The following is a 27,712-nucleotide window of genomic DNA, read 5'->3' on the forward strand; positions in this document are numbered from 1 at the left end:
GACGAAAATATGAAATAAAATGGTTCAAATTCTTACAAGATATTATTATTATTTATTGTGAAATTTTGCCGCCCCCTAAAAAGTGCCGCCCCTGCCGCCCCCACTACGCTACGCTACTGTGTTGAACGTATTTGTAGTATGGTTCGTGGATGTCTAATGATTTGTGTTTTTTTGCAAGCTCTTGATGTATTTGCTACTTGATTATGTCAATGTAAATTATGTCTGTACCAAGAGTTTGCAACCATAAGTGATGTGTTGCATAGTTTCTGGCATGATGTGACATTTTCTGCAAGTCTCATTTGTGAGTGTTATATCTTTCAGTATGTGTTTTGTGTAGTTTTTAGTATTTATGACCTGATCCTGTATGGCAATCATAAATTCTTCCATCTCCCGAAAGAGGCATCCCCAAGCTAACCAGCTATTTAACGCAGTTTTGTCAACAAAATTCTGGGCTAGGTCATAGGGTTGTCTGCCGTAGAGTGTGTTTTGAACTCACGATTGCTTAAGTGTCTATGCATTTTATATGTTCTGTCTTGTCCATATGATGCAAATGTAAGTTTAATGGTGATTTTATTTGAGTCTGCTAGACTTATTGCTTTATGTAACTGTGATGTTTCTTGCTTTTGTAGAAAAACTCGCGCAGTGCTCTTGTAGTGAAGGTTTACTATATCAATCAGACCACGTCCGCCATCTTTACGTGGAAGGGTTAATCTTTCTATGGCAGATTTAAGATGACGTTGTTTACGCTTAGTAAGCGTTGTTGTTGTTTTCATTTGGAGTTGCTCAAGATCTGTGTGAGCCCAATGTATAACTCCAAAAGAATAAGTAAGTACTGGGATGACATATGTGTTTATTGCTTTAACATCATTTTATTTCATCAGTGAATGAAATACAAGCATACGAAACACAACAATTGCGATAAAAATATATAAATAAAACTTGAAATTAATAGAATATGTAAAAGTTCAAGTCACACCTTTCACCTTGTGACGGCACACTGGTGTGCTGCGGTACACCGGTTGCGGAACACTGGTCTAAATGAATCCAGTAATTGATAATTTTAAGAAAAAGAATTTTCGAAAAATTATGTATATCTTAGAAAATCAATGTATGATATTTTTATTATGAAATAACTAGTTGTATCCAGCAAAATATTGCTATAAAAATTGCTTTTAAATTACAAATAAATAGGAAAAATAAAAGAGCAAATCAATTTATTTACATAAAATTTATTAATGTAAAACAAAATTTCTCAGTATACATTAGTGCCTTAACAAATTGGAAATTAATTTTTCCTTAGCCATTATAGAAATATAAAGGTATGCTGTTGTGCATTTGAAAGAACCGTCCACTCAATTCGATAGTGACACACTCGGGATGTGGTGTTATTCTCCTTGTAAATATACAAAGTATCAATAATTCATTTTTCTTTGTCTCGAAAGAATTACTAACGTAATTTTATATTTCTTATCACTATATATCTTTTATTTTTAAAACATTTACTAAACAGAATCTAACTATTATTAGCTTAAATACAATGTAAGCCAATCAAGTCATTAGACATTTAGATCATACACTAATGCAGACATGGGCAAATGCAGCTCTTTTTGAGTTACATGTGGCTCTTGCTGAAAGTGTTAATTTCTGCTTATTATTATTTTTTTTACAATTTTATTTCCACAATTATGTGAAAATATATTTATTAAAAAAATTCAATATTTGTTTTATATTATATTTCTATTATATAATAAAATCACAGTACAGAACTGAGGTACAGAATAAAAATGTACAGAACTGCAGCTCCCATGCATTTTGCAAAACCTACATTTCAGCTCCCACTGAACTCTTGCTTGCCCACCCCTGCACTAATGTGATTGATATCGTAAAACATTTTTATGTCCAAGCAATCGCACTTGGGTATAACTTTACGAAATTAATTTCCTTAACTCTTTTGACATAAAAATTGCTAATAACATGTTAATTACAATAGTTTTTTTAACATTAAACGATATTTAAAAATGAAAACTTTAGATTAGGAAACATATTACTTAATTATACACATTATTAACTTTAATTCAATGCCTATTGAAATTTAACAAAGTTTAAAGATTATTAATAGTAATTGCACATGTACATTTAATTAAAATATTAAACAATCAACAGGTACAAAAAATATTAATATTTTATAGTAAATACATATTCAATAATTCAATTTAACAAAATAATAATAACAATAATTCAAATTTGTTGTACAGTATATGTACTTATTGATATGGCTGTATAGGTCATTATAGTAGGGTCTGAAAGTTCCAGCTTGGTTTCTGTTTTCTTGTTTTGCAAGTTTGTCTGCAGTTTCATTTCTTTGAAGTCCTGTATATCAGGACAGCTAATAGAAGGCTATTATATTTCCTGCATGTTTGAGACATTCTAGTAGGTGTTGTATACTGTTGAGTGTCGAGTGGTTTGTTATCCTACAGCTATTAATCGCCTGTAGTGCATTAAGTGAGTCTGTAGGCTATATATTATAGTCTGTATGTGGTTGTGTCTTTGTAAATGTTGGAGATCACGAAAATTGCAAACAGCTCTGCAGTATAGAACATTGTTTCTGCAGGAATTCCTACAGCATAGGTATCAACACAAAGTTATAATAATATTGTAATTATTAATACAGTAAAACCTCACTAACTCAATATACATTAACTTGAAGCTTTCTGTAGGTCCTGGGCACAGTATATAAAGGTCTTCCATATAATATTCATAAAACTGAAATTGTCAATACTTTTTAACTCAAATCAATTTTCCTGTGTACTCTCCACCCTTTTGGTTTGCAATCTTCATTGGTGCATACAGGACAGAGGGGACATATTCCACAATATTTTTGTACTAGCAAAATTTTGGGAGGACAAAAAATTTTTATTTTATACCATACTATAAAAATTAAAAGGAGAGCCAAATATTGCACACAACAAATACATCAGTATCCACTCAAGATCTGAAAATGAGAAACTTTTCTTATTCGTTGTCATCAGTCCAGTCCCTTTGCATTGAGATTGATCAGTATTTATACAGATCAATCTCAATGCAAAAAGTGCCATAAACTGTATACAATTTTGTGATCGTTCTGTGAACAGATTCTTGAGAAATGACTTGATAACTAGAAATTTACAGCCACAGAAAAATTTGACAAAATCAGGTATTAAACTTACTAATTCTAAACTAACTAGAAGTCGGTTTCTCTTTTCTACCCCTTAAACTTCAACTTAATAAGATTTTTTCATACATCATGTATTTCATTTTTATCTAATTTATAACTAACTTGTAAAAGAACAAATAACCATAATAGTGTGTGTCACATAATCTCATTTATTCCATAATTTTTTTAGAATCCCACTTTACTATCAAACAATAAACACATTTACTTATTACATATTAATTTATTGTATTGTCTTATTTATTAAATTAAATATTTATTTCTTAATTATCAATTTTATTGATATAAATGAAAAACTATATATATTTTTATTTAAAATAAATATATATTTGGACAAATACAATATTTTTCATATCCTTTTTACTCTGTCATCAAACTGATACAAGAAATCACTGTAATACTATACAAATTTATTTGAAAAAGAATAATAATATGAATTCCAAAAAAATATATTTTTGAAAATATAGATACAGTATATTTATTCATAGTCTGTACTCTTGTTTTGTCTTAAATTTTATTTATATATTTATTTCACAATAAACTAAAAATAACAAATAATTGTAATAACAGAATTGTTTGTCTAAACCTTTATAGATTAAAATTAGCCTTAAGTGTTATTTGGTATATTAATGAGGATTTATTTAACTTTAGTAATGACAACAATTTTCCATTCAAATTCTAATAAATTTGTGTTTTCAAATACCTGTTTTCTTTTAATTAATTTATTTTTATTTTATTTGATTATTTCTCACAATGAAATGTAATATAAATGATACAATGCTTTCTTTACATCTGTTTAATTCTCTTTTCTCATTTGCCAAGTCACATTTCAGGTCTTTGCCCCTCTTCTGTCAGCTACAATCGAAGGATCTAATGATTTGCAATATAACATTTAAAATAACAAGTATTTAACAAAGAATGTACTTTTTTCCATTTAGGTGTTATACATTTTTCAAAAATATATAACAGTGTGGCTCTTTCCTTTAAAATGCTAAAATACTTATAAAAGTTTGGGTTCTTAAATGATAATTTTCTCATCTTGCAGCTCAACAAGTTATCAGCATTTTAATCTCAAACCCATTTACAAACTTGGAGACTAATAATCTCTAAAATTTATCTCATTTCTTAAAATATTTAAAAAACTGTTTTTTAATAAAAGATTTTTGCTTACAATACCTATAAAATGTTTTAACTTAATTGTACAAGTTTTAATTAGTAGATTTATTCATATTCGGCATAAATGAAATTTTAATATTTTTACATTTAGTCATGCATTTACAAATTTATATGTATATTTCATTAAATTATTGACACAATCATTACATATATACTTATTTTTAGCATTTTATAATATTTAAAGCCAGTTTTCATTTATTTTGATGCTAAGATTTTCATTATTATTCTTACTTTTGAGGATTTCTACACTTTCTTTAAATTTCCTACTATATGTATTTTTTTCTCTTTGTAAAATTTTAACATTTTCTCTGTCTACATTGCAATTATTTGGTGTATTTTATTTTATACTATGCTACGTTGATGGGAGATATTTATTTGGTGAAATTATAATTACTTGCGTAAAAAGTATATCTGCAGAAAATTGTGTTACAGATTCATTATACAGTGGTGCCTCGTATAACTTACTTAATCCATTCCAGGTGCACATCTGTTAAGTGAAAAGTCCGTTATACGAAATGCATTTTCCCATAGAAATATATGTTAAAACATAATTCGTTCCACAGCATAAAATAACTATACTGTACCATTAAAAAAATGAAAATGGAGCAGTCACCAATTATGCCAGGTAGTCAGATGTTGTGAGGAGGAGGTGGAGGAACACTTTCTTCGCACATTCATACAGATACAGACTTTGTACACATTGCAGCAGGTCTCTTTTTATTGTTTTTTAATCGGAGTCAGATTCAGGAGAGACTACCGGAGCTTGCAGGGTCAACTCCTCTTGTTCCATCCTTTGCTTTTTGCCTGCTGGCTTCTTGAAAAACATGTCCAAGATGATCTGTTTCTCTCTCTTCTTCAACACCTGTCGGAAATGACAAGCAAGGGTGTCATTGTAGAGATCATTGATCCTGGTGGCCTCAGCTCTGTTTGGATAATGAGTGTTGGTAAACTCCTGAACCTCTCCCATTCAACAAGGAAGCTGTTGTCAACTTTCACTCCTTCTGATGATTTCTTGCATTGTTTCAATTGAAATCACTTTTCTGTTTTTTTAGAAACCATGATTTGCAAAATACTTGAATAAATGTAAATACCCTGCACACGTAATAAACAAGGGAGCAAGCCGAATCCCAACAGAAGCTCTGTACTTCATATATACTAATAATATATTCTAATAACACTAATATATTATGAAAATACTGTAGCAGATTGTCATTGGAAATGGCAAGAGTGGAAATATCATTCGCACTTGTTCACAGAAAGTTTGTTGTTCACCTCACATAACTGCCGAACGGAAAGTCTGTTGTTCGCAGCCAGTCCGTTGCTCGAGTCACGTAACGGCCAAACAGAAAGTCTGTTGTTTGCAGCGTCCGTTATTTGAGGCGTATATTATAGAAGGCACCACTGTATTCCTATTAAAGGTGTGGAATATTTTCTAGAAAAACTTATTGAATAACCTCCCAATATATAACATTTTGTGTTTTATCATCAGGAACACAAACAGATTTGCACTACCGTGAGCACACAACAGAGTTGGCAATGTGAAAAGCAACTGCATCCCAAGTCAAGTCCCATAACTCTCAGGCTTTGGCCCTGAGACTTGTTAATGGTCACTGCCAAAGCATAGACTGACTGGAAATTGTAGGCATTTACATTTGAATAGGTAGTTTGTTGGGATTAATGGTATGCTATTAAATAATATATCTGTCCTTCAATTTTGAATGTTGGCATGAAATTTCTTTCAAGTATTTCAGTGGCACTAAAACTTGTCATTTGGAAGGCCCTATTGTGCTTTAAAAAAATATTTAGTGTCAGGATGAGTCCCATTTAATAGTGATAGAAAAAGTTCAGGGACAAGTACAACACCCAGTTTAACTTTGCCAGAAGAGTAGCAAATCATGTGATTCATTCTTCCACTTCAGAGCACTGCAATACCCAAATACTTTATCTATAGACCCAATATTAGCTGATGATGAATATGATGAATAATCTAAGTGTGTCATAAATAAAAGCACTTCAGAGTTTTTTGGCCAAAGATTTGTCGTTTTTGAGTAGGCATAATCTTTGCTCACACAAATAAATAAAACTCATGCAAAAATAGGTAGGCCTAATGAATCACGAACACAATTCAAAAACTTGCCATATGTACACGTACTGCCATCTAGCATAATGATGTCACTTTTTAATTCCTCAAAGATTTTGCTAATTAACTAATTATAATTTAATGTCAGTTCTTCAAATATAAGAGTACACTTCAATAATACACTTTTCTTATAGATAATGCCTTGACAAAGTACTAATTCATGTATTGCCATCTAGTGAATAGAGAGACAAATAGACTAGACAGAAATCCGTTGCAGTTTTATTTAATTAATAAAAAATCTGTAGTTTGATTAGTTTTATTTAATTAATAAAAAATCTGAATGTTTGATTAGTGGAGAACATTATGTTCTCCACTAATCAAACATTCTGGGGATCATAAAGACANATATTTATTATTATAGTTTGTTTAGAATAACACTTTAATTTTTATATTTGATATCTTTGAAATAAAAATGTGAAATGAAAATCATAATGACTTATATTTTTTATTACCTTAATTTTATTTTTCAAGAAAAAATTCACCGGTAATCTGGTATTTTAATTTTTATTTACCGAATTACGGTTAAATGAAAAAGTCGGTAAATTTACAATTCCTAGTATATATTGTATAACAGGCGGGAAAGTAAAACTAAGTATTTATTGTAAGCTAATTACACGATAATTTCTCCGTGATTGAGTAATCACTAATGGTAAAAAAAAAAAATTTTGGAATTTGTAGCCTGGAATCTTTGACTGAACTATTTCAAACCATAAAACTAAAAAAAAGCAATATTCCAAGAAAAAAAAAATTGGCAAGAACCTCGCTCGACTTTCCAGGCAATCGAACGGGTTTATTTATTTAGCGATAATTTTTAATCATAAGATATAAAATTTAAAAAACGAGCGCTTAAAAAGAAATAATTTTGTCGAAATATGGGCTATTAATTAAAACACACATTTAGGTTAAGTTTACAAAAACACTAACATAATATTCAAAGTTAAAATATTATTTGAGATTTTATTTAAAACATTTATTTGTTATAAAAAAAAGCAGAATGTTTAATTTTGAAGGTAGAGATGTGTTTTAAAAAATTATAAATGTCAATAATGAGCAAAAGTTTCATTAAGTGTGATTCTAAGTGAAATATGACCCACCTATTTCCCTACCCCTTGACCTTTATCAAAATCTAATATAATCAATATCCCATATACAGAAATAACCCTTCCGAAGTTACAAAATTTTTGCTTCTAGTTGATATACAATGCAAAATAGATTCCGGCCTCGACTCTTACTTTTAATTAGTACTGTACTTCTTTCGAAAAAAAAACCAACAAAAACAATAACGTTCAGTTCTCTTTCTCTCCACTAGAGGCAGTGCGATCAATTACTCTATATTTTCAAGAATTTATTCTTATAAACTTTACGATTTACTTATAGTGCCAGTATGGGCAATGTTTTTATTAATTCATAACCATAACAAGAAGTTTTGAAGTTAAATAAAAATTTGTAAAGTTTTCAAAATGATTTCGCAGTACTGTTACTTTCTACATTAAATGGTTCGTTTTCAAGGCAGGTGTACTCCAATGTAAAATCATTCACTTTTTTCCAACAAAAAAAATTAGTGAGTACTTTAAAATTAAATATTAATTCCGTTACGACAATGTCTAGGAAACGATCATTAACTATTCGCGTTTTTCATGAACTATAGAGGGCGCTGCATTTTTACAAAATGGCTATTTTATCTGGGTCGCTTGTAACTAGTCAACCTAAAATTAATCATCTATTACTGATCGCTATAATGATATATGCTGCTTGTAGCTGTTTATTGAGAAATTTTATGGAAGGAGAACAATTATTGCTAGCGAGAAACATCATTTTATGTAGTATTATAAAAACAAATGAGCTCTGTGTTCAAACACAAGCTTTGACATTATCACCACCATGGCTGTTTTTATAAGCTATGTAAGCAAGAGCTTACATAGCTTAGAACCTAGAGTTCCAAGGGGCCTCAAATATTCCTACAAAAAAACAAAATTGAAGTAAAATATTATAATAAAAAAATTTTTTTACAAACCAACAAAATGTACTTTAAATATTATTCAAAATAAAAATTGTGTTTATATTAATGACTTTTGAGTTCAAGTCCAATATATTTATCAACGTTACACTATCTGGAACCTGTGACCAGTGCCCTACGCATATATATAGTATATCGCTTGACAAACGTTTTCGAGTGATCTGTTCGCTCTTCAGGTCGACTGAAAATTTGGAGTGTATATTATTTGTTGGGATCAGGTGTCGGTTCCGACTGGGTGGGCCGTTTCTGGCATGATAGTATATCGCTTGAGTATAGTATATCATGCCAGAAACGGCCCACTCAGTCGGAACCGACACCCGATCCCAACAAATAATATACACTCCGTCCGGGAATTTTCAGTCTACCCCTATGCACGAATGGAGACTTGGGGCTACTACCACATACAAACACCATTCACGTGCGATGTGTAGCTTTGGCGAAAAAGTGAAATATAGGGACATACATGTCCATTTTTATATATATATATAGATATAGATTTGTAGATTAATTAAAAATTAATTACTGGATTCATCTAAATCAGTGTTCCGCAACCTTTTTTTACTCGCGGCACACCTATGACTAGACATGACTCAACACGGCACACCAAAATGTTATTCCTCTCAATAACGTATGATATGATACTATTAATAAAATTTCGTAATGCCATAAACCACAAAACTCAATTATGTTGAGTTTTGTGAGTTACACTAGGTGGACACCGATGGCTGTGTACTATGCCAGACCAGAGTCAAGGCATAGTAACTTCAAAAAAAAGACAAAAATTAAATAAGCGTGTCATTGTGTGTCTGTATTCAGGAATTTCCTAACAATATGACATGTATTCAATATAGTGGCCTTCTGTAGTGTGATGTATGTATTTCTACTCAATTGTAATGTTCCCAGGCTTTTGTGTAGTGTGTGTGGTATCACACCTGTACAGGAGAGAACGACAGGTACAATAAGCACCCTATCCATCCTCCACAGATGCCTTATTTCCTGTGCAAGTTCCGTGTACTTGCTGATTTTTTCACTTCATGTGTTTTGTACGTTGTGAGTGTTTGGAACGGATATGTCTATAATGTATGTGATTTTATTGTGTTTGTCAATGAGTGTGATGTCTGGTCTGTTGTGGTTAATTGTTTTATCTGTGATTATGACTGTCGTAGTGCAGTTTGTGCGTGTTGTTTTCCAATACTGTCTGTTGAATGTATTTGTAGTATGGTTCGTAAATGTCTAATAATTTGTGTTTCTTTGCAAGCTCTTGATGTATTTGCTACTTGATTATGTCGATGTAAATTATGTCTGTACCAAGAGTTTGCAACCATAAGTGATGTGTTACATAGTTTTTGGCATGATGTGACATTTTCTGAAAGTGTCATTTGTGAGTGTTATATCTTTCAGTGTGTGTTTTGTGTAGTTTTTAGTATTTACGACCTGATCCTGTATGGCAATCATAAATCCTTCCGTCTCGCGAAAGAAGCATCCCCGAGCTAACCAGCTATTTGACACAGTTTTGTCAACAAAATCCTGGGCTAGGTAGGTCATAGGGATGTCTGCCATAGAGTGTTGTTTGAACCCACGATTGCTTAATTAAGTGTCTATGAATTTTATATATTCTGTCTTGTCCATATGATGCAAATGTAAGTTTAATAATGATTTTATTTAAGTCTGCTAGACTTATTGCTTTATGTAACTGTGATGTTTCTTGCTTTTGTAGAAAAACTCGCGCAGTGCTCTTGTAGTGAAGGTTTACTATATCAATCAGACCACGTCCGCCATCTTTACGTGGAAGGGTTAATCTTTCTATGGCAGATTTAAGATGACGTTGTTTACGCTTAGTAAGCGTTGTTGTTGTTTTCATTTGGAGTTGCTCAAGATCTGTGTGAGCCCAATGTATAACTCCAAAAGAATAAGTAAGTACTGGGATGACATATGTGTTTATTGCTTTAACATCATTTTATTTCATCAGTGAATGAAATACAAGCATACGAAACACAACAATTGCGATAAAAATATATAAATAAAACTTGAAATTAATAGAATATGTAAAAGTTCAAGTCACACCTTTCACCTTGTGACGGCACACTGGTGTGCTGCGGTACACCGGTTGCGGAACACTGGTCTAAATGAATCCAGTAATTGATAATTTTAAGAAAAAGAATTTTCGAAAAATTATGTATATCTTAGAAAATCAATGTATGATATTTTTATTATGAAATAACTAGTTGTATCCAGCAAAATATTGCTATAAAAATTGCTTTTAAATTACAAATAAATAGGAAAAATAAAAGAGCAAATCAATTTATTTACATAAAATTTATTAATGTAAAACAAAATTTCTCAGTATACATTAGTGCCTTAACAAATTGGAAATTAATTTTTCCTTAGCCATTATAGAAATATAAAGGTATGCTGTTGTGCATTTGAAAGAACCGTCCACTCAATTCGATAGTGACACACTCGGGATGTGGTGTTATTCTCCTTGTAAATATACAAAGTATCAATAATTCATTTTTCTTTGTCTCGAAAGAATTACTAACGTAATTTTATATTTCTTATCACTATATATCTTTTATTTTTAAAACATTTACTAAACAGAATCTAACTATTATTAGCTTAAATACAATGTAAGCCAATCAAGTCATTAGACATTTAGATCATACACTAATGCAGACATGGGCAAATGCAGCTCTTTTTGAGTTACATGTGGCTCTTGCTGAAAGTGTTAATTTCTGCTTATTATTATTTTTTTTACAATTTTATTTCCACAATTATGTGAAAATATATTTATTAAAAAAATTCAATATTTGTTTTATATTATATTTCTATTATATAATAAAATCACAGTACAGAACTGAGGTACAGAATAAAAATGTACAGAACTGCAGCTCCCATGCATTTTGCAAAACCTACATTTCAGCTCCCACTGAACTCTTGCTTGCCCACCCCTGCACTAATGTGATTGATATCGTAAAACATTTTTATGTCCAAGCAATCGCACTTGGGTATAACTTTACGAAATTAATTTCCTTAACTCTTTTGACATAAAAATTGCTAATAACATGTTAATTACAATAGTTTTTTTAACATTAAACGATATTTAAAAATGAAAACTTTAGATTAGGAAACATATTACTTAATTATACACATTATTAACTTTAATTCAATGCCTATTGAAATTTAACAAAGTTTAAAGATTATTAATAGTAATTGCACATGTACATTTAATTAAAATATTAAACAATCAACAGGTACAAAAAATATTAATATTTTATAGTAAATACATATTCAATAATTCAATTTAACAAAATAATAATAACAATAATTCAAATTTGTTGTACAGTATATGTACTTATTGATATGGCTGTATAGGTCATTATAGTAGGGTCTGAAAGTTCCAGCTTGGTTTCTGTTTTCTTGTTTTGCAAGTTTGTCTGCAGTTTCATTTCTTTGAAGTCCTGTATATCAGGACAGCTAATAGAAGGCTATTATATTTCCTGCATGTTTGAGACATTCTAGTAGGTGTTGTATACTGTTGAGTGTCGAGTGGTTTGTTATCCTACAGCTATTAATCGCCTGTAGTGCATTAAGTGAGTCTGTAGGCTATATATTATAGTCTGTATGTGGTTGTGTCTTTGTAAATGTTGGAGATCACGAAAATTGCAAACAGCTCTGCAGTATAGAACATTGTTTCTGCAGGAATTCCTACAGCATAGGTATCAACACAAAGTTATAATAATATTGTAATTATTAATACAGTAAAACCTCACTAACTCAATATACATTAACTTGAAGCTTTCTGTAGGTCCTGGGCACAGTATATAAAGGTCTTCCATATAATATTCATAAAACTGAAATTGTCAATACTTTTTAACTCAAATCAATTTTCCTGTGTACTCTCCACCCTTTTGGTTTGCAATCTTCATTGGTGCATACAGGACAGAGGGGACATATTCCACAATATTTTTGTACTAGCAAAATTTTGGGAGGACAAAAAATTTTTATTTTATACCATACTATAAAAATTAAAAGGAGAGCCAAATATTGCACACAACAAATACATCAGTATCCACTCAAGATCTGAAAATGAGAAACTTTTCTTATTCGTTGTCATCAGTCCAGTCCCTTTGCATTGAGATTGATCAGTATTTATACAGATCAATCTCAATGCAAAAAGTGCCATAAACTGTATACAATTTTGTGATCGTTCTGTGAACAGATTCTTGAGAAATGACTTGATAACTAGAAATTTACAGCCACAGAAAAATTTGACAAAATCAGGTATTAAACTTACTAATTCTAAACTAACTAGAAGTCGGTTTCTCTTTTCTACCCCTTAAACTTCAACTTAATAAGATTTTTTCATACATCATGTATTTCATTTTTATCTAATTTATAACTAACTTGTAAAAGAACAAATAACCATAATAGTGTGTGTCACATAATCTCATTTATTCCATAATTTTTTTAGAATCCCACTTTACTATCAAACAATAAACACATTTACTTATTACATATTAATTTATTGTATTGTCTTATTTATTAAATTAAATATTTATTTCTTAATTATCAATTTTATTGATATAAATGAAAAACTATATATATTTTTATTTAAAATAAATATATATTTGGACAAATACAATATTTTTCATATCCTTTTTACTCTGTCATCAAACTGATACAAGAAATCACTGTAATACTATACAAATTTATTTGAAAAAGAATAATAATATGAATTCCAAAAAAATATATTTTTGAAAATATAGATACAGTATATTTATTCATAGTCTGTACTCTTGTTTTGTCTTAAATTTTATTTATATATTTATTTCACAATAAACTAAAAATAACAAATAATTGTAATAACAGAATTGTTTGTCTAAACCTTTATAGATTAAAATTAGCCTTAAGTGTTATTTGGTATATTAATGAGGATTTATTTAACTTTAGTAATGACAACAATTTTCCATTCAAATTCTAATAAATTTGTGTTTTCAAATACCTGTTTTCTTTTAATTAATTTATTTTTATTTTATTTGATTATTTCTCACAATGAAATGTAATATAAATGATACAATGCTTTCTTTACATCTGTTTAATTCTCTTTTCTCATTTGCCAAGTCACATTTCAGGTCTTTGCCCCTCTTCTGTCAGCTACAATCGAAGGATCTAATGATTTGCAATATAACATTTAAAATAACAAGTATTTAACAAAGAATGTACTTTTTTCCATTTAGGTGTTATACATTTTTCAAAAATATATAACAGTGTGGCTCTTTCCTTTAAAATGCTAAAATACTTATAAAAGTTTGGGTTCTTAAATGATAATTTTCTCATCTTGCAGCTCAACAAGTTATCAGCATTTTAATCTCAAACCCATTTACAAACTTGGAGACTAATAATCTCTAAAATTTATCTCATTTCTTAAAATATTTAAAAAACTGTTTTTTAATAAAAGATTTTTGCTTACAATACCTATAAAATGTTTTAACTTAATTGTACAAGTTTTAATTAGTAGATTTATTCATATTCGGCATAAATGAAATTTTAATATTTTTACATTTAGTCATGCATTTACAAATTTATATGTATATTTCATTAAATTATTGACACAATCATTACATATATACTTATTTTTAGCATTTTATAATATTTAAAGCCAGTTTTCATTTATTTTGATGCTAAGATTTTCATTATTATTCTTACTTTTGAGGATTTCTACACTTTCTTTAAATTTCCTACTATATGTATTTTTTTCTCTTTGTAAAATTTTAACATTTTCTCTGTCTACATTGCAATTATTTGGTGTATTTTATTTTATACTATGCTACGTTGATGGGAGATATTTATTTGGTGAAATTATAATTACTTGCGTAAAAAGTATATCTGCAGAAAATTGTGTTACAGATTCATTATACAGTGGTGCCTCGTATAACTTACTTAATCCATTCCAGGTGCACATCTGTTAAGTGAAAAGTCCGTTATACGAAATGCATTTTCCCATAGAAATATATGTTAAAACATAATTCGTTCCACAGCATAAAATAACTATACTGTACCATTAAAAAAATGAAAATGGAGCAGTCACCAATTATGCCAGGTAGTCAGATGTTGTGAGGAGGAGGTGGAGGAACACTTTCTTCGCACATTCATACAGATACAGACTTTGTACACATTGCAGCAGGTCTCTTTTTATTGTTTTTTAATCGGAGTCAGATTCAGGAGAGACTACCGGAGCTTGCAGGGTCAACTCCTCTTGTTCCATCCTTTGCTTTTTGCCTGCTGGCTTCTTGAAAAACATGTCCAAGATGATCTGTTTCTCTCTCTTCTTCAACACCTGTCGGAAATGACAAGCAAGGGTGTCATTGTAGAGATCATTGATCCTGGTGGCCTCAGCTCTGTTTGGATAATGAGTGTTGGTAAACTCCTGAACCTCTCCCATTCAACAAGGAAGCTGTTGTCAACTTTCACTCCTTCTGATGATTTCTTGCATTGTTTCAATTGAAATCACTTTTCTGTTTTTTTAGAAACCATGATTTGCAAAATACTTGAATAAATGTAAATACCCTGCACACGTAATAAACAAGGGAGCAAGCCGAATCCCAACAGAAGCTCTGTACTTCATATATACTAATAATATATTCTAATAACACTAATATATTATGAAAATACTGTAGCAGATTGTCATTGGAAATGGCAAGAGTGGAAATATCATTCGCACTTGTTCACAGAAAGTTTGTTGTTCACCTCACATAACTGCCGAACGGAAAGTCTGTTGTTCGCAGCCAGTCCGTTGCTCGAGTCACGTAACGGCCAAACAGAAAGTCTGTTGTTTGCAGCGTCCGTTATTTGAGGCGTATATTATAGAAGGCACCACTGTATTCCTATTAAAGGTGTGGAATATTTTCTAGAAAAACTTATTGAATAACCTCCCAATATATAACATTTTGTGTTTTATCATCAGGAACACAAACAGATTTGCACTACCGTGAGCACACAACAGAGTTGGCAATGTGAAAAGCAACTGCATCCCAAGTCAAGTCCCATAACTCTCAGGCTTTGGCCCTGAGACTTGTTAATGGTCACTGCCAAAGCATAGACTGACTGGAAATTGTAGGCATTTACATTTGAATAGGTAGTTTGTTGGGATTAATGGTATGCTATTAAATAATATATCTGTCCTTCAATTTTGAATGTTGGCATGAAATTTCTTTCAAGTATTTCAGTGGCACTAAAACTTGTCATTTGGAAGGCCCTATTGTGCTTTAAAAAAATATTTAGTGTCAGGATGAGTCCCATTTAATAGTGATAGAAAAAGTTCAGGGACAAGTACAACACCCAGTTTAACTTTGCCAGAAGAGTAGCAAATCATGTGATTCATTCTTCCACTTCAGAGCACTGCAATACCCAAATACTTTATCTATAGACCCAATATTAGCTGATGATGAATATGATGAATAATCTAAGTGTGTCATAAATAAAAGCACTTCAGAGTTTTTTGGCCAAAGATTTGTCGTTTTTGAGTAGGCATAATCTTTGCTCACACAAATAAATAAAACTCATGCAAAAATAGGTAGGCCTAATGAATCACGAACACAATTCAAAAACTTGCCATATGTACACGTACTGCCATCTAGCATAATGATGTCACTTTTTAATTCCTCAAAGATTTTGCTAATTAACTAATTATAATTTAATGTCAGTTCTTCAAATATAAAAGTACACTTCAATAATACACTTTTCTTATAGATAATGCCTTGACAAAGTACTAATTCATGTATTGCCATCTAGTGAATAGAGAGACAAATAGACTAGACAGAAATCCGTTGCAGTTTTATTTAATTAATAAAAAATCTGTAGTTTGATTAGTTTTATTTAATTAATAAAAAATCTGAATGTTTGATTAGTGGAGAACATTATGTTCTCCACTAATCAAACATTCTGGGGATCATAAAGACACTACAGTTAAAATTTAGTAATGATTGGTTCAGTGGTTTTTGCAGTTAATTGGAACAAACAAAAAAATACATTGTCTCTTTATATAGTAGTATAGATAAAATAAAAAATAGAATCATCTAAATCAGAAAAGCAAACAAACTGACAAAGGAACACTATACCTTTGTTTACATTAGCATGTTATTTCTTACAATATCAATTAATACTTTCATTTTCTTTTTCCTGAACTTCAATTGTCTAGTAGCATCATCATCTGCAAGGTCCTAATAAGCAGCCCTTGAAACTTTGGCAACAATTTTATTTCCTGTTCTCTGCTTTGTGCCACGAGACATCATTAAGTTGATTTTTCATGATGAAAAACATTCAAATTAAACTTGACTAGTGAAAAAATGAAAATAAACTATACGCCTGTATTAATAATTTGCATATCATTAGAAAATATTGTTTTAGTACTTAGTGTACTGGCAATTATGAGATGTACTCAGTAGGCTTAAAGCCTGCAATTCCACAAAAAAAAAATGCATACCGTCCACCAAAAGCACGAGTTAATTTGCAGATCACATCCAGAAAAGAATGCTCATCACTAGTCTATGACGACAAATTTTTAAAATAAAAAGAAAATAGAGACTGGTTTGACAATCTTTCTTTTTTGAAAATATAACCTAAAAACTAATTCTATTAATTCCTAAACAAATATAATATACTGAATATACTTTGTGTATATGTATATTTAGAGTTGTTTTTGAAAATCAGTTAAAACTGTTATAACATTTGGATGCTAAATAAATACATGGATGAGGATGTTTGAATATATTAGTTCATAGTTTAATTGAGCTCTGACAGGATACAAGCTACACTGATCAATAGGGAAATTGTAGTAATAATAATAATTGCATACAAATGATGTTTTAGTTATATGTTATAATGTTTACATTTTTTTTAATATACAACAAGAATATTTAAAATAGATGTAAATTATAATTATAATAATAATATAGCATGTTATGCAACATAATATGAGATGATAAAAACAGTTTCATAAAGCATCAGTTAATATATAATTTCATCGTGTAAAAATCCACAGAAAATTGAATGCGCAGATTCTATATTATCATACTGTACATATTAATACAACCCAAATAACTATTTAAGGTGTTTAACATTTTATTTTCTCAATAAATGTAACCTTATCAATCTTCTTTTTTCAAAATATGACATAAATAAAAATTTGAATCAAGAAATTATAACCGTGTACATTTATAGAATATTTTTTCAAATAGACATAGTTATCTAGTTCATGGACATAGCAGCCAGATGGCAGAGTGGTCAAGGTAGCAGCCTACCGCTCTGGGGACCCGGGTTCGAATCTAAATGGGTTGAAAAATCCCCAGGAATTTTTTGGGGGATGGTCTGTTTGGATATGTTGGGCCCCGTCCCTCACCACCTGGCAGCCCCATTTGAATATTTTTTCAAATAGACATAGTTATCTAGTTCATGGACATAGCAGCCAGATGGCAGAGTGGTCAAGGTAGCAGCCTACCGCTCTGGGGGACCCGGGTTCGAATCTAAATGGGTTGAAAAATCCCCAGGAATTTTTTGGGGGATGGTCTGTTTGGATATGTTGGGCCCCATCCCTCACCACCTGGCAGCCTGGCCAAACCCATAATGGGCTTGCAAAAAGAGGTCCACTTAGTGCCCACAGGGTGGAAATAGTTAAAAAAAAAAAAAAAGTTCATGGACATAGTCTCTGCATTCTTAAACTCAGCATAATCCTTATTGTTTCAAACAGCAAGAATTTAACTAATTTTTACACATTTTTACAAGAATAAGAAACAGTTTCTTTTACTTACTGAAACAAATAATTTCTTGCAAGCTAAAACTTTACCAAAACTATAACATATTAAATGTTAATGTACTGTATTGCAAAATTTATCAAGAATAGTGCCAAATACAGACAACTATATATTTCAAAGTTTTCTATACTCCAATCCATTTTACTAGTTTTATGAAAGTTTAAAAATATATTAAGTAATTATAAATTTTTAAATTTCTGTATATATATAAATTATAGTATACATATCTTTTTTTTTTTTAATATTTTATAAAAAGCACACTTTACATACAAAGATTTCATTATAATTTCACAAACACATTTAATCCACTAATAAAAATTTTGACATTTAATTTCAATTAAATAAATATGAAATAAAAATAAGTCATTTTATTGCTTTAAAATACTTCAAACGTAAAAAAAATTTTCTATATTACGAAATGTTTAGTTTATTATCGATAAATACTTTGACTTTACTTCGAATTTTTCCAACTCGATCGAGTAAATTAAGCAAATACCCACCTTAACATTGGCGAATCGATATCGAATGACTTCTCTCCTTGTACGCCTTCATCTCTTTTCGGCATAGAGGCCATCATGGCTTTCCTGTCTTCTCTTTTCTTGCAAATAGATGACGTATGTATACATTGCATCAGTCTCAAATTTATAATGCGATCGATACATTCGAATAGAGTTCTCCTGGCTAAAAGCATGGCCGATCTTAATACGGTTACTCTTTTTTTTATTTTTTTCTTTTCCTTTTCGGTGACGAAGCTGTAATATAATCTTTAAATATAACAACTAAACAACCATATTTGACTGTAATGCAGCAGTATTATAGCATTAGTGATGAAGAAACAAAAATTGCCGTTTGAGGCAGGAGTGCAAAATATAGCCAATATATCGCGGCGAAAAAATTTTCCTTACTTTGCTTTAAATATTAATTATTTATAATGATAATATTTTTTAACGTAAATGATTAAAGGTGTTATATAATTTTAATGTATGAAATTATTTCGTATATATATATTTGAATTTGCTGAAATTATTACTTTCGATAAGTGCGTGTCGTGTTTTTTTTTTTTTTCAATGGGAATAAATTTTTAGTAATAAATTTGACTAATTGCGAATGACTTAAGAAAAGAATCTTTTCTCTCCCGTTATTTGCAGTGATAGAATGGTAGATCAGAAATAGGTACTTTCATTCGTACATTAATTAAGTTTCACGCAAGATATTGCTGATATGTATGGAGTGTTTACGTCGCTTAAAAAATGTCCTAGATAGGTATTATTCTTGAGAATACCCGTAGACACAAGAATATATATATGCATACATTTGTAACTAAACAATCGCAGCGATTTAAAAAATTGCGACTGTCGTTCTACCCAATGAATAACACAGACAAGCATGAACATGCACCCACTTGCGATAATCTAGTCGCAGTTTTGAAGCAGTCTACAGTCTTGTTCTGGTCTCTAGTCTGAGTCTTAAGACGTCGTCTTGAGACTCAGCCGGCAGAATTTTCTGCTAGGAATAAATTTTTAGTAATAACTTTGACTAACTATTATAAAAGGGTCTATTTAAAACACCACTAACAGTGCAAAACTATTTTTTGTCATTCGGTAATACTGGAAAACTTTGCAGAGTGCTCACATAAATTTTCAAATAACTTGTAAAACTGCCCTTTCAATAACCTTTGATTTGTTATTGGATGTACCCAATAACGATGCTTCTGCCGTTTACTTCTTGCCCGAATCAAAAGAGCAATCACACAAGTAATTTCAATGACATCCATTGGAAAACTATTCTAATTGAACAATTTATCTATCGTGGTGTGTATCTTGTACATTTTCTGCGGCAGCGATTTATTACTCGCCGCGACTAGAAATCACAAGTGGAGGCCTAGCCTAACAGTCGATATATATCATTCTAACCGGTAAAATTCACTAACCAATCTATGAGATAAAGAGCAAGTGCAGGGACGCACATACGGGAGCAAAAAAGAAAATTGCCCTGGGTCATAAGGAAGTAGCAGTCCCTACACAATATTTTTTCATTCACTTCCTTTACTTTAATTAATATAATTTAATTTGTTAATGAACCTGAGATAAAATATCAGAGGGTAATAGAACCTTATTTTACCTCAGGTTCCATGAGAAATGATTCTCATGAATCTTCAATACAGTCTACGTATGGTTTTCAGACCAGGAAGTGCTTTCTTATCATCGATAAAGTGGACTAAATAGAGAAGTAATGTATTTAAGTATTGAATAAAAACCAAGATTATCATCATATTAATGCATCTATTTAGGATGGAAATGACTTTGTTATATGAAACATATATAGTGAACCTATATATGTGAGTGGCCAACATATAGTGAGTGGGATGTAATCGGCTTTTAAGAGCAAGGTCGCCTAGAATGTAACCGAGGTCTACAATAAAATACAGTGGAACCACGGTTAACGAACGTCCTGCTTAACGACCAAATCGGTTAACGAACTTTTATTTTGCAAAAATTTTGTCTCGGATAACGAACTTAACGGCTTTTTGTGTCAAATTTGTAAGCTTGCCGACTTTTAGGGGGAATCAGTTAATCGTTTGTCGGTGATGGTCTAGGGTCCATTTGTACGTTGGTGGTGGCGGAGGAGACAAAGATGACAAGTATTTTACAGTGAAAATCGTTTATTAGAACGTTCACATATTTGAGGTGTTGGAAGTGGCTTATCTACAGTATTTTCTCCCTGCACTGAGGAGTGGCGTATCGCTGGTCCTACGATAGTGCAAGCTGATCAGTCGTAGCCCCAGAGCGGACGAGATGGGTTCGCTTCGATGGGTTCGTTACAGAAGCGATTGTAGGTGACAGAGCTGCAACAACTGGAGCCATGCAGGAAGAACAGATGAAAGTCTTACAAGAAGAGCATTCGTCAGAGTAAGAGGCTAGGGAAGAAATCACCAGTGCTGAGATCAAGGAAATTTGCAGAAAATGGAATGATGTGCAGGAATTTATCGAGAAGCACCATCCTAACAAAGTTGTGGCTAATAGGGTCATTAATTTAATGAACGGACACTGTGCTAGCACATTTCAGAAAAATTTTGATTAAGAGAGTAAGATAATCAACTTTAGACCACTTTCTTGTTCCTTATCAAAAGAGACCTCGACTCGAAGAAACTCCCGTTGCAGTGCTACCCGATATTTTTATGGAGGGGATCCCTCTTCCAAGCATTAAGCTCCGTAGAAACAAAGGTATGTGCAGTGTTACTTTATTAAATAAAGTTTTCATATTTGTTGCTGTAATAATAGATACTACGTTTTCTTATATTTTCATCAAAGAAAACCTATTTTACAAATAAAATTACAAAAATACTGACGGCTAGAACGGATTAATTGTATTTGCATTAATTTCTACAGGAAAATTGCTTCGGTTAACGAACGGACTCGTGGAACGGATTACTTTCGTTAACCGGGGTTCCACTGTACATTTTGGGAATTCTACAACAAATTAAATTATTATGTCAAAGTAAAAGAAGAAAACAAAAACGCTGTTTAGGGATTATATTTCCTCAGAGCCCAGGTTAAGTTGCTCCTTCCGCCCATAAGGGCAGCATGTTCCTGGGTACAAAGTAACTATGATCTACCACCACATTTTTATTCTTCTATAAAATTGATTAATTTACTGTTATGAAATTATACTGTAAAATGTAGTTTGATTTGTTTATTGCAGGTAATTGGCGTTCCAGGTTACTTTTGGTAAAAACACTAAGGTATATAAACATACAGCAGCTATTTTATCATTCATCACAAAAAAAATTTTTTATTTATTTTATTTCCATTCATCGTACAAATTATAAGTTTCTCTTCTCTTTGTTAAACATACTTTTCACACAACTGAAATTGTTTAGGGCATAACAGAACAACTTCTAAAATAACAAAACTTACATACAACAATCGATGCATAGAGCCCGTTCCTTTTCTTCGTGTTTGTCGTTCAGTGTCTTCAAGTGTTTTTATAACTGTGTCTCAATCAGAAACAAAGACGACCATTCGTTATCTCGTACAGCCAGGACCGCTTAAGAGCATTTGGCGCGATAAGTGCCCTTTAACTGGTGTTGATTGTGGACCTCTAAATTTTTGCGCCCTAGGCTACTGCCTAGTGTCCCTGCATAAAAAAAAACTAACAATTACATGTATAACATAAAACTCTTAGCGATGGTTAAACCATGAGTTTTATTACACTCCAAACTAAACGTTTCCATCCGAATAGAAAATGCTTCAAATGACAACATTTCTTTTTCTTTAGTTCTCTAACACAAAATAGTTCTGGAAAAAATGTCTGTTTATTTTTATTCTTTTATGCGATTTGGTTACGCAATTATCAAAATCAATTACTGTATTTTAATTGAAAAATAATATAGCTTGAAATATTAGAGGAAACTTCAAAATTTTTTGCTGAGTGTTCAACAAAAAATGTTTTCTATATAATAAATGAAGCGATCGAAGAAATAGTTCTTGGACCATCGAAAATTTGGCAAGCGATCACATGAGTATCATTAGATTATTGGCTTTATAACTTAAAATTGTGAAAATTTTATCATATAATTGCATTTGTCACTATATCTTGTTAATAATGTCACAAAAATAAGCATTTTACAATTCTAACAGTTTGTTATCATAATTAATTTCTTACGTTTTTCTCATATGCAATGCAGCGTTTCCATTTAAAAAAATAATCCAATAACGAGTTGCTTAATTTTTCCGGCAATATTTGGTGGTACTATCTGTTATATTTTATTTTAAAAACATTTATTTTTTTTTTAATTACTGTATATAAAAATGAATGTTTGTCTGTATGTCCTTCATGCATTACCACACCGTTTATCCGATTGCCATGAAGCTTTGGGAAGTTTTTTAATACACTCCCGCGAAGGTTTCTGGCATTTATCCTACGATAGATGGCGCGCGTTTACACGAGCATTCGAGCAGTGTGTGTTCGATCGATTTGAAATTGTGAAGACCATTTCCCCCCTTCAAAAAATATCTCTGCATTTGTGAACTGTTATTTACGATATTTGTAATAATTTTTTTTAATCACTTTATTTTAAATTTTTTTGCTAATTATGTATTCGCTCGAACTTCGTTAAAACTTTAACCGTACCCCGAACAACAACCGAAGTTATAGGAAGAAATTCGCGTATTTTACCGATCTAGGGATCCCCCTTTTCCAAATTTTAATATCGACTCAAAATAATTTAAAAAGACAAATTACAATAAAACTGTTTATTATCCAACTATCAGAAATTTCACAACATGCCAAGGAAGAGAGGAAGGAGCAATTAAATAATTAAAATTATAAAGGATTAAAAAATATATATATAAAAATGGGGAATATCGCACTTCTGACAATCGCTGCAAGTGTATGAGCTAAATTTGGAGAATCCGTGCTTCTCGCATGGACAACTATATGTGGCCGGCTGACGCGTCGGAAAACCTGATTTATTCGTGTACGCACTAGACGAAAAAACAAAAAACATCGTGTATCCACAAACACTCCGATAAATAAATAGAATTGAAACGACATTTTGAAATGTTTCCCCGATGAAAATGAATAATAATAATAATAAGTTTCAATAAAAATGATAAAATGTAAATTGAATTTTATCATAACGAGTTTGCTTGAATTTCCTTTCTTCTGAGATCGCAGCAATGCGCGACGGGTAAGCTAGTTTATTTATAAAGAAAAAGGTGCTTAGCATATCATTTACATTTTCAGCTCTCATAATTAGTTCAAATATACATACAGGGTTGATTACAAATAATCTTTCTGATTGACATATTGCTTACAAACAAAAGAATATAGGATGATCATTTGTGGAGCTCATAAGAGAAAAACTCAAAAATTTTTATCACCAAGTTAAAATATGTTCTATGTAATGATATATGGCAAGCTGTTTGGATTATTCTTTTTCTCTGAAAACATCATAGAACATGACTTTACACAGCCAGACAGCTTTGTCTAATGTCTTAGCTGCTATATGCAACCTGATGGCAGTGGTGTATTATCCTAGGGACAAAAAGAGCAATTTCTGGAGCCCTAAAACCAATCTTTTATAAGAAACTTCCCACAAAAACAATTTTCCCCAGAAAAATGTCTAGTCAGCACTGCACATGGGCCCCCTAATTCAATATTGTCTTGTTCATGAATCTATAATTGATAATTAGCCTCCTTGCTTGCCAGATCTAACCCCATGAACTTTTTAATGTGAGGATTCATTAAAGACAATGTTTATGTTCTGCTATTGCCAAGAATATTAGAATGAGAATTACAGCAACTCTGCCAATGTCACCAAGGCTATGCTGTATGGGACAAGATAGAATATCGTTCAGTGTACTTTATGTTGAGCAATAAAAGGTAACCATATTGGATTGAGTACATATTATTGGGTTAAAGGTCAAGGGGGTTGAAAGATAAAGGAAATCTCCTTTATCTCTACCCCCTTGTATCTCCAGTAGAGTCAGACTTAATGACGATTTTACTGATTATTAGCACTTACAATTTTTTTATAAAACCTATCCCTACCCACAAAATTAAGCTTTTTGTCATTTTATAATACAGTATATAGATTACTGTTTTTGATAACTACTGACTGAAAATTTTAATCTTTATTCAATTTTACTCAGATCAAATAAACTCAAAACCAGCAACATATAAAAGGAATTTATTTTTCAAGATATTCTGACAATTTTTATACAGAATTTGGCATTTGAAGTTTGTTTCAAATAATGCAGCTGAAATATATATATCACATTAGTTACAACACTTATAGATTCATCTTTTCTTAGTTTTGAATTTTAGAATAATTTAGAATTTTCATTAATGTTAAGTAATTAAGTAACTTCCATTAATTAACTTAATTCCTATTATGTTTTCAATATAATTGAATTTTATAATAAAATACTTATTAAAACTATTATTGCAAAATATGATTAAAAATATTTTTTACAAAAATAAATGGTTATAAGGATTAATAAAATTTAACTTTTATTCAGATACATTTATTACAAGATTTTGTACAAAGCATTGGACCATTCTTAAGTATTATTGTAAAATGTATCACAATAAGAAGAAAAATTTTTAAGTTTACAAATTTTTATAAATCCACGAAAATATTTTTAAATAAAAAGATCAGATTTAGCATAGAATTTTAATACAATCTGTTTCAAGGATATAATTCTTAAGAATAAAAAGCTGAATCTAATTTAGCATACATTTTTTACATCATTTTCTCCATCAATATTTTAAATGCCTTAAATTTAAAAATATATTTGATTCTAAAAAAGAATATATANAATAATTTACTTTGGTATATGCTTCCAACATGTATTTTATATATATATATATATTTTTTTTATGTATATAATATAAATAGCAGCGTAATGTACAGAAAAATGAGTACAATCCTAATTACTATGGCAGGTTTATATTTCATTTGTATACTGGAAGTAAATTCAATTGCTTTATCATTGAAGATATTGCTACTTTAATTCCTTGTGCTAGTTGTTCAACCGAAAAAGGTTGATCCACTGGAGGAACATGAATAAATGCTGTGGCAGGACTTACATTTAGTGAAGTGTAATATATAAATTCACATAAATACCTGAAATATAAATAAAAATAATAAATAGAGCAAGATTAAATCTTAAATTCATTTAAATTTAATGCATATTTACACATTAAATAAAATTTATGAAATTTTTAAAAATTGAAAATATTCTTTTATTATTAAATAAACAGCAAATCGATTTTGTTTCTAAACATTTATTAATAATTCCATATTTATTAAAAAATATAGTATTATAATATTACCAAGCATATGTATTGTACATTTAAATGTGTTAACAAACAAAGAAAAAAGTTAATTTGAACCTTTCAATTTAAAAAGCTTTGGATGCCTTTTGGATGTTATTATTTGAATGTCAGTTTTGTTTGAAACATCATGTAACTAAAGACAAAAACTTAAAACCTGGTAGGCCTAATGATCTTAGCCTCATCCTATTTTATCTGTACAACCTGCTAGGAGGTATAAGTTGCTAAGACCATGGTGCTGAGGTTTTTTCAATGGCATATTTGTTTTCCTTAGTTCTTTGTGTTAGTTTGTGTCTGGTAGTGCTCACATATGCATTAGTCCTCAATTGAAATAGTATAAACACCCTAGGAGTTGGTGTAGCTAGGTAGATCCTTGTCATTGTGTCTAATTCCAAAAATCATCAGATTATGCTTTATTTAGAATGTGCTTCCCATTCTTTTTAATTTAAATTATTTCTGTTGTGCTTAATATGTTTTTGAATATTCTTTTTGTTCTTTTTTCTTTTAAGTTAGGTGTTCCAACTGAAAAAGGCTTACAGAAGTAAGTTGAAAACATTTTTGATTGATTAAATATATTGCTGGAGTTATACAAGGTGTACTGCTTCTTTCAATTATAAAAATATCTGGGATATGTTGTTTATTACACTGTCTTTCAAAAACAGACAAATTTGCATCAACAGACTACAAAGTTGATTGATTATTACTAATATACACATTTGAGTGCATGTGTAACAGTTGTTAGTACACAAACTTATGAAAGATGACAAGTTAACAGATGACTAAATGACTGAGGAAGTATTCCAACTGGCATGGCACATTATCAGAATTTGCAAAACCTAAGTCCTAAAAATTGTAATGTTGATTATGTTTCTTCAAAAAGTCAATCACTATTTTTAATTTTCATAGAATAAATATAAGATAGAGAATGAAAACAAAGTCCCAGTTCAGTTCAAGTCTAGCACTAGTATATTGTGTGAAATGAGTGAATCACATCAGTTGAGTGAACATTGGTGTCCTATATTTTGCAAATTCACACACAACACAGAAACTGAAAGACAACACCAGTCACACAATCACAGCCATCAATGTCATTATGTTCTGCTGGGTGTTCTTAAACATGATTCAACATGCACAGCTGTGTATAGATGCAACAGAGACCATCATCTGTGATGCAAGCAGTTGGTTTCTGTGTTTATTACTGTACTAGCAGACCCCGCCATGCGTTGTTGTGGCTCAAAATGTATCTATTGTAAATGTATAACACTTCCCCCGTGGGGGGGGGAATTTTTCGAAAAATTTCTTCTTAGTGTACATTCTGTTGACGTACCCTATTAAAACGCAATCAAAAACGCAAAAATCCGCATTTAAAATAGTATCAATAGAAGCAGAGTTCTTTACGGAAAGCTTTAATTAATCCTAACCATCTCCCTTCAGTAGGGGGAAATTTTGACACGTATATTATATAAAAAGATGTGCGTATTCGAATGCAGCGTTGTGTCAAAATTTCAAAGAAATCG

The 27,712-nt window shown here is 30.8% G+C and overlaps 2 protein-coding genes across 3 annotated transcripts in view; both read right to left on the reverse strand.

The window, feature by feature from the left end:
- The window catches only part of LOC111621818 (30S ribosomal protein S11-like), a 75,953-nt gene extending 56,744 nt beyond the window's left edge, over window positions 1-19,209 (reverse strand). The window contains exon 1 of the mRNA XM_023364070.1: window positions 18,854-19,209. Within this exon, the coding sequence (XP_023219838.1) occupies window positions 18,854-19,044 (191 nt within the window). The 5' untranslated portion in view covers window positions 19,045-19,209. The remainder of the gene's footprint in view (window positions 1-18,853) is intronic.
- Window positions 19,210-25,337: 6,128 nt separating this feature from the next.
- Window positions 25,338-27,712, reverse strand: part of LOC111621819 (pyroglutamyl-peptidase 1-like) — a 23,714-nt gene continuing 21,339 nt past the window's right edge. The window contains exons 5-6 of one of the 2 annotated variants that reach the window (XM_023364071.1): window positions 25,720-25,986; window positions 25,338-25,677 (exon numbers count right to left, since the gene is read on the reverse strand). In XM_023364071.1, coding sequence (XP_023219839.1) covers window positions 25,815-25,986 — 172 coding nt within the window. In that variant the 3' untranslated portion in view covers window positions 25,338-25,677; window positions 25,720-25,814. Of the gene's footprint in view, window positions 25,678-25,718; window positions 25,987-27,712 lie in introns of both variants that reach the window. The other variant, XM_023364072.1, reaches the window with a different exon arrangement.

The sequence above is a fragment of the Centruroides sculpturatus genome, unplaced genomic scaffold, assembly GCF_000671375.1.
Source record: "Centruroides sculpturatus isolate CEXI.00-Female unplaced genomic scaffold, Cexi_2.0 scaffold169, whole genome shotgun sequence".
Lineage (NCBI taxonomy): Eukaryota > Metazoa > Arthropoda > Arachnida > Scorpiones > Buthidae > Centruroides > Centruroides sculpturatus.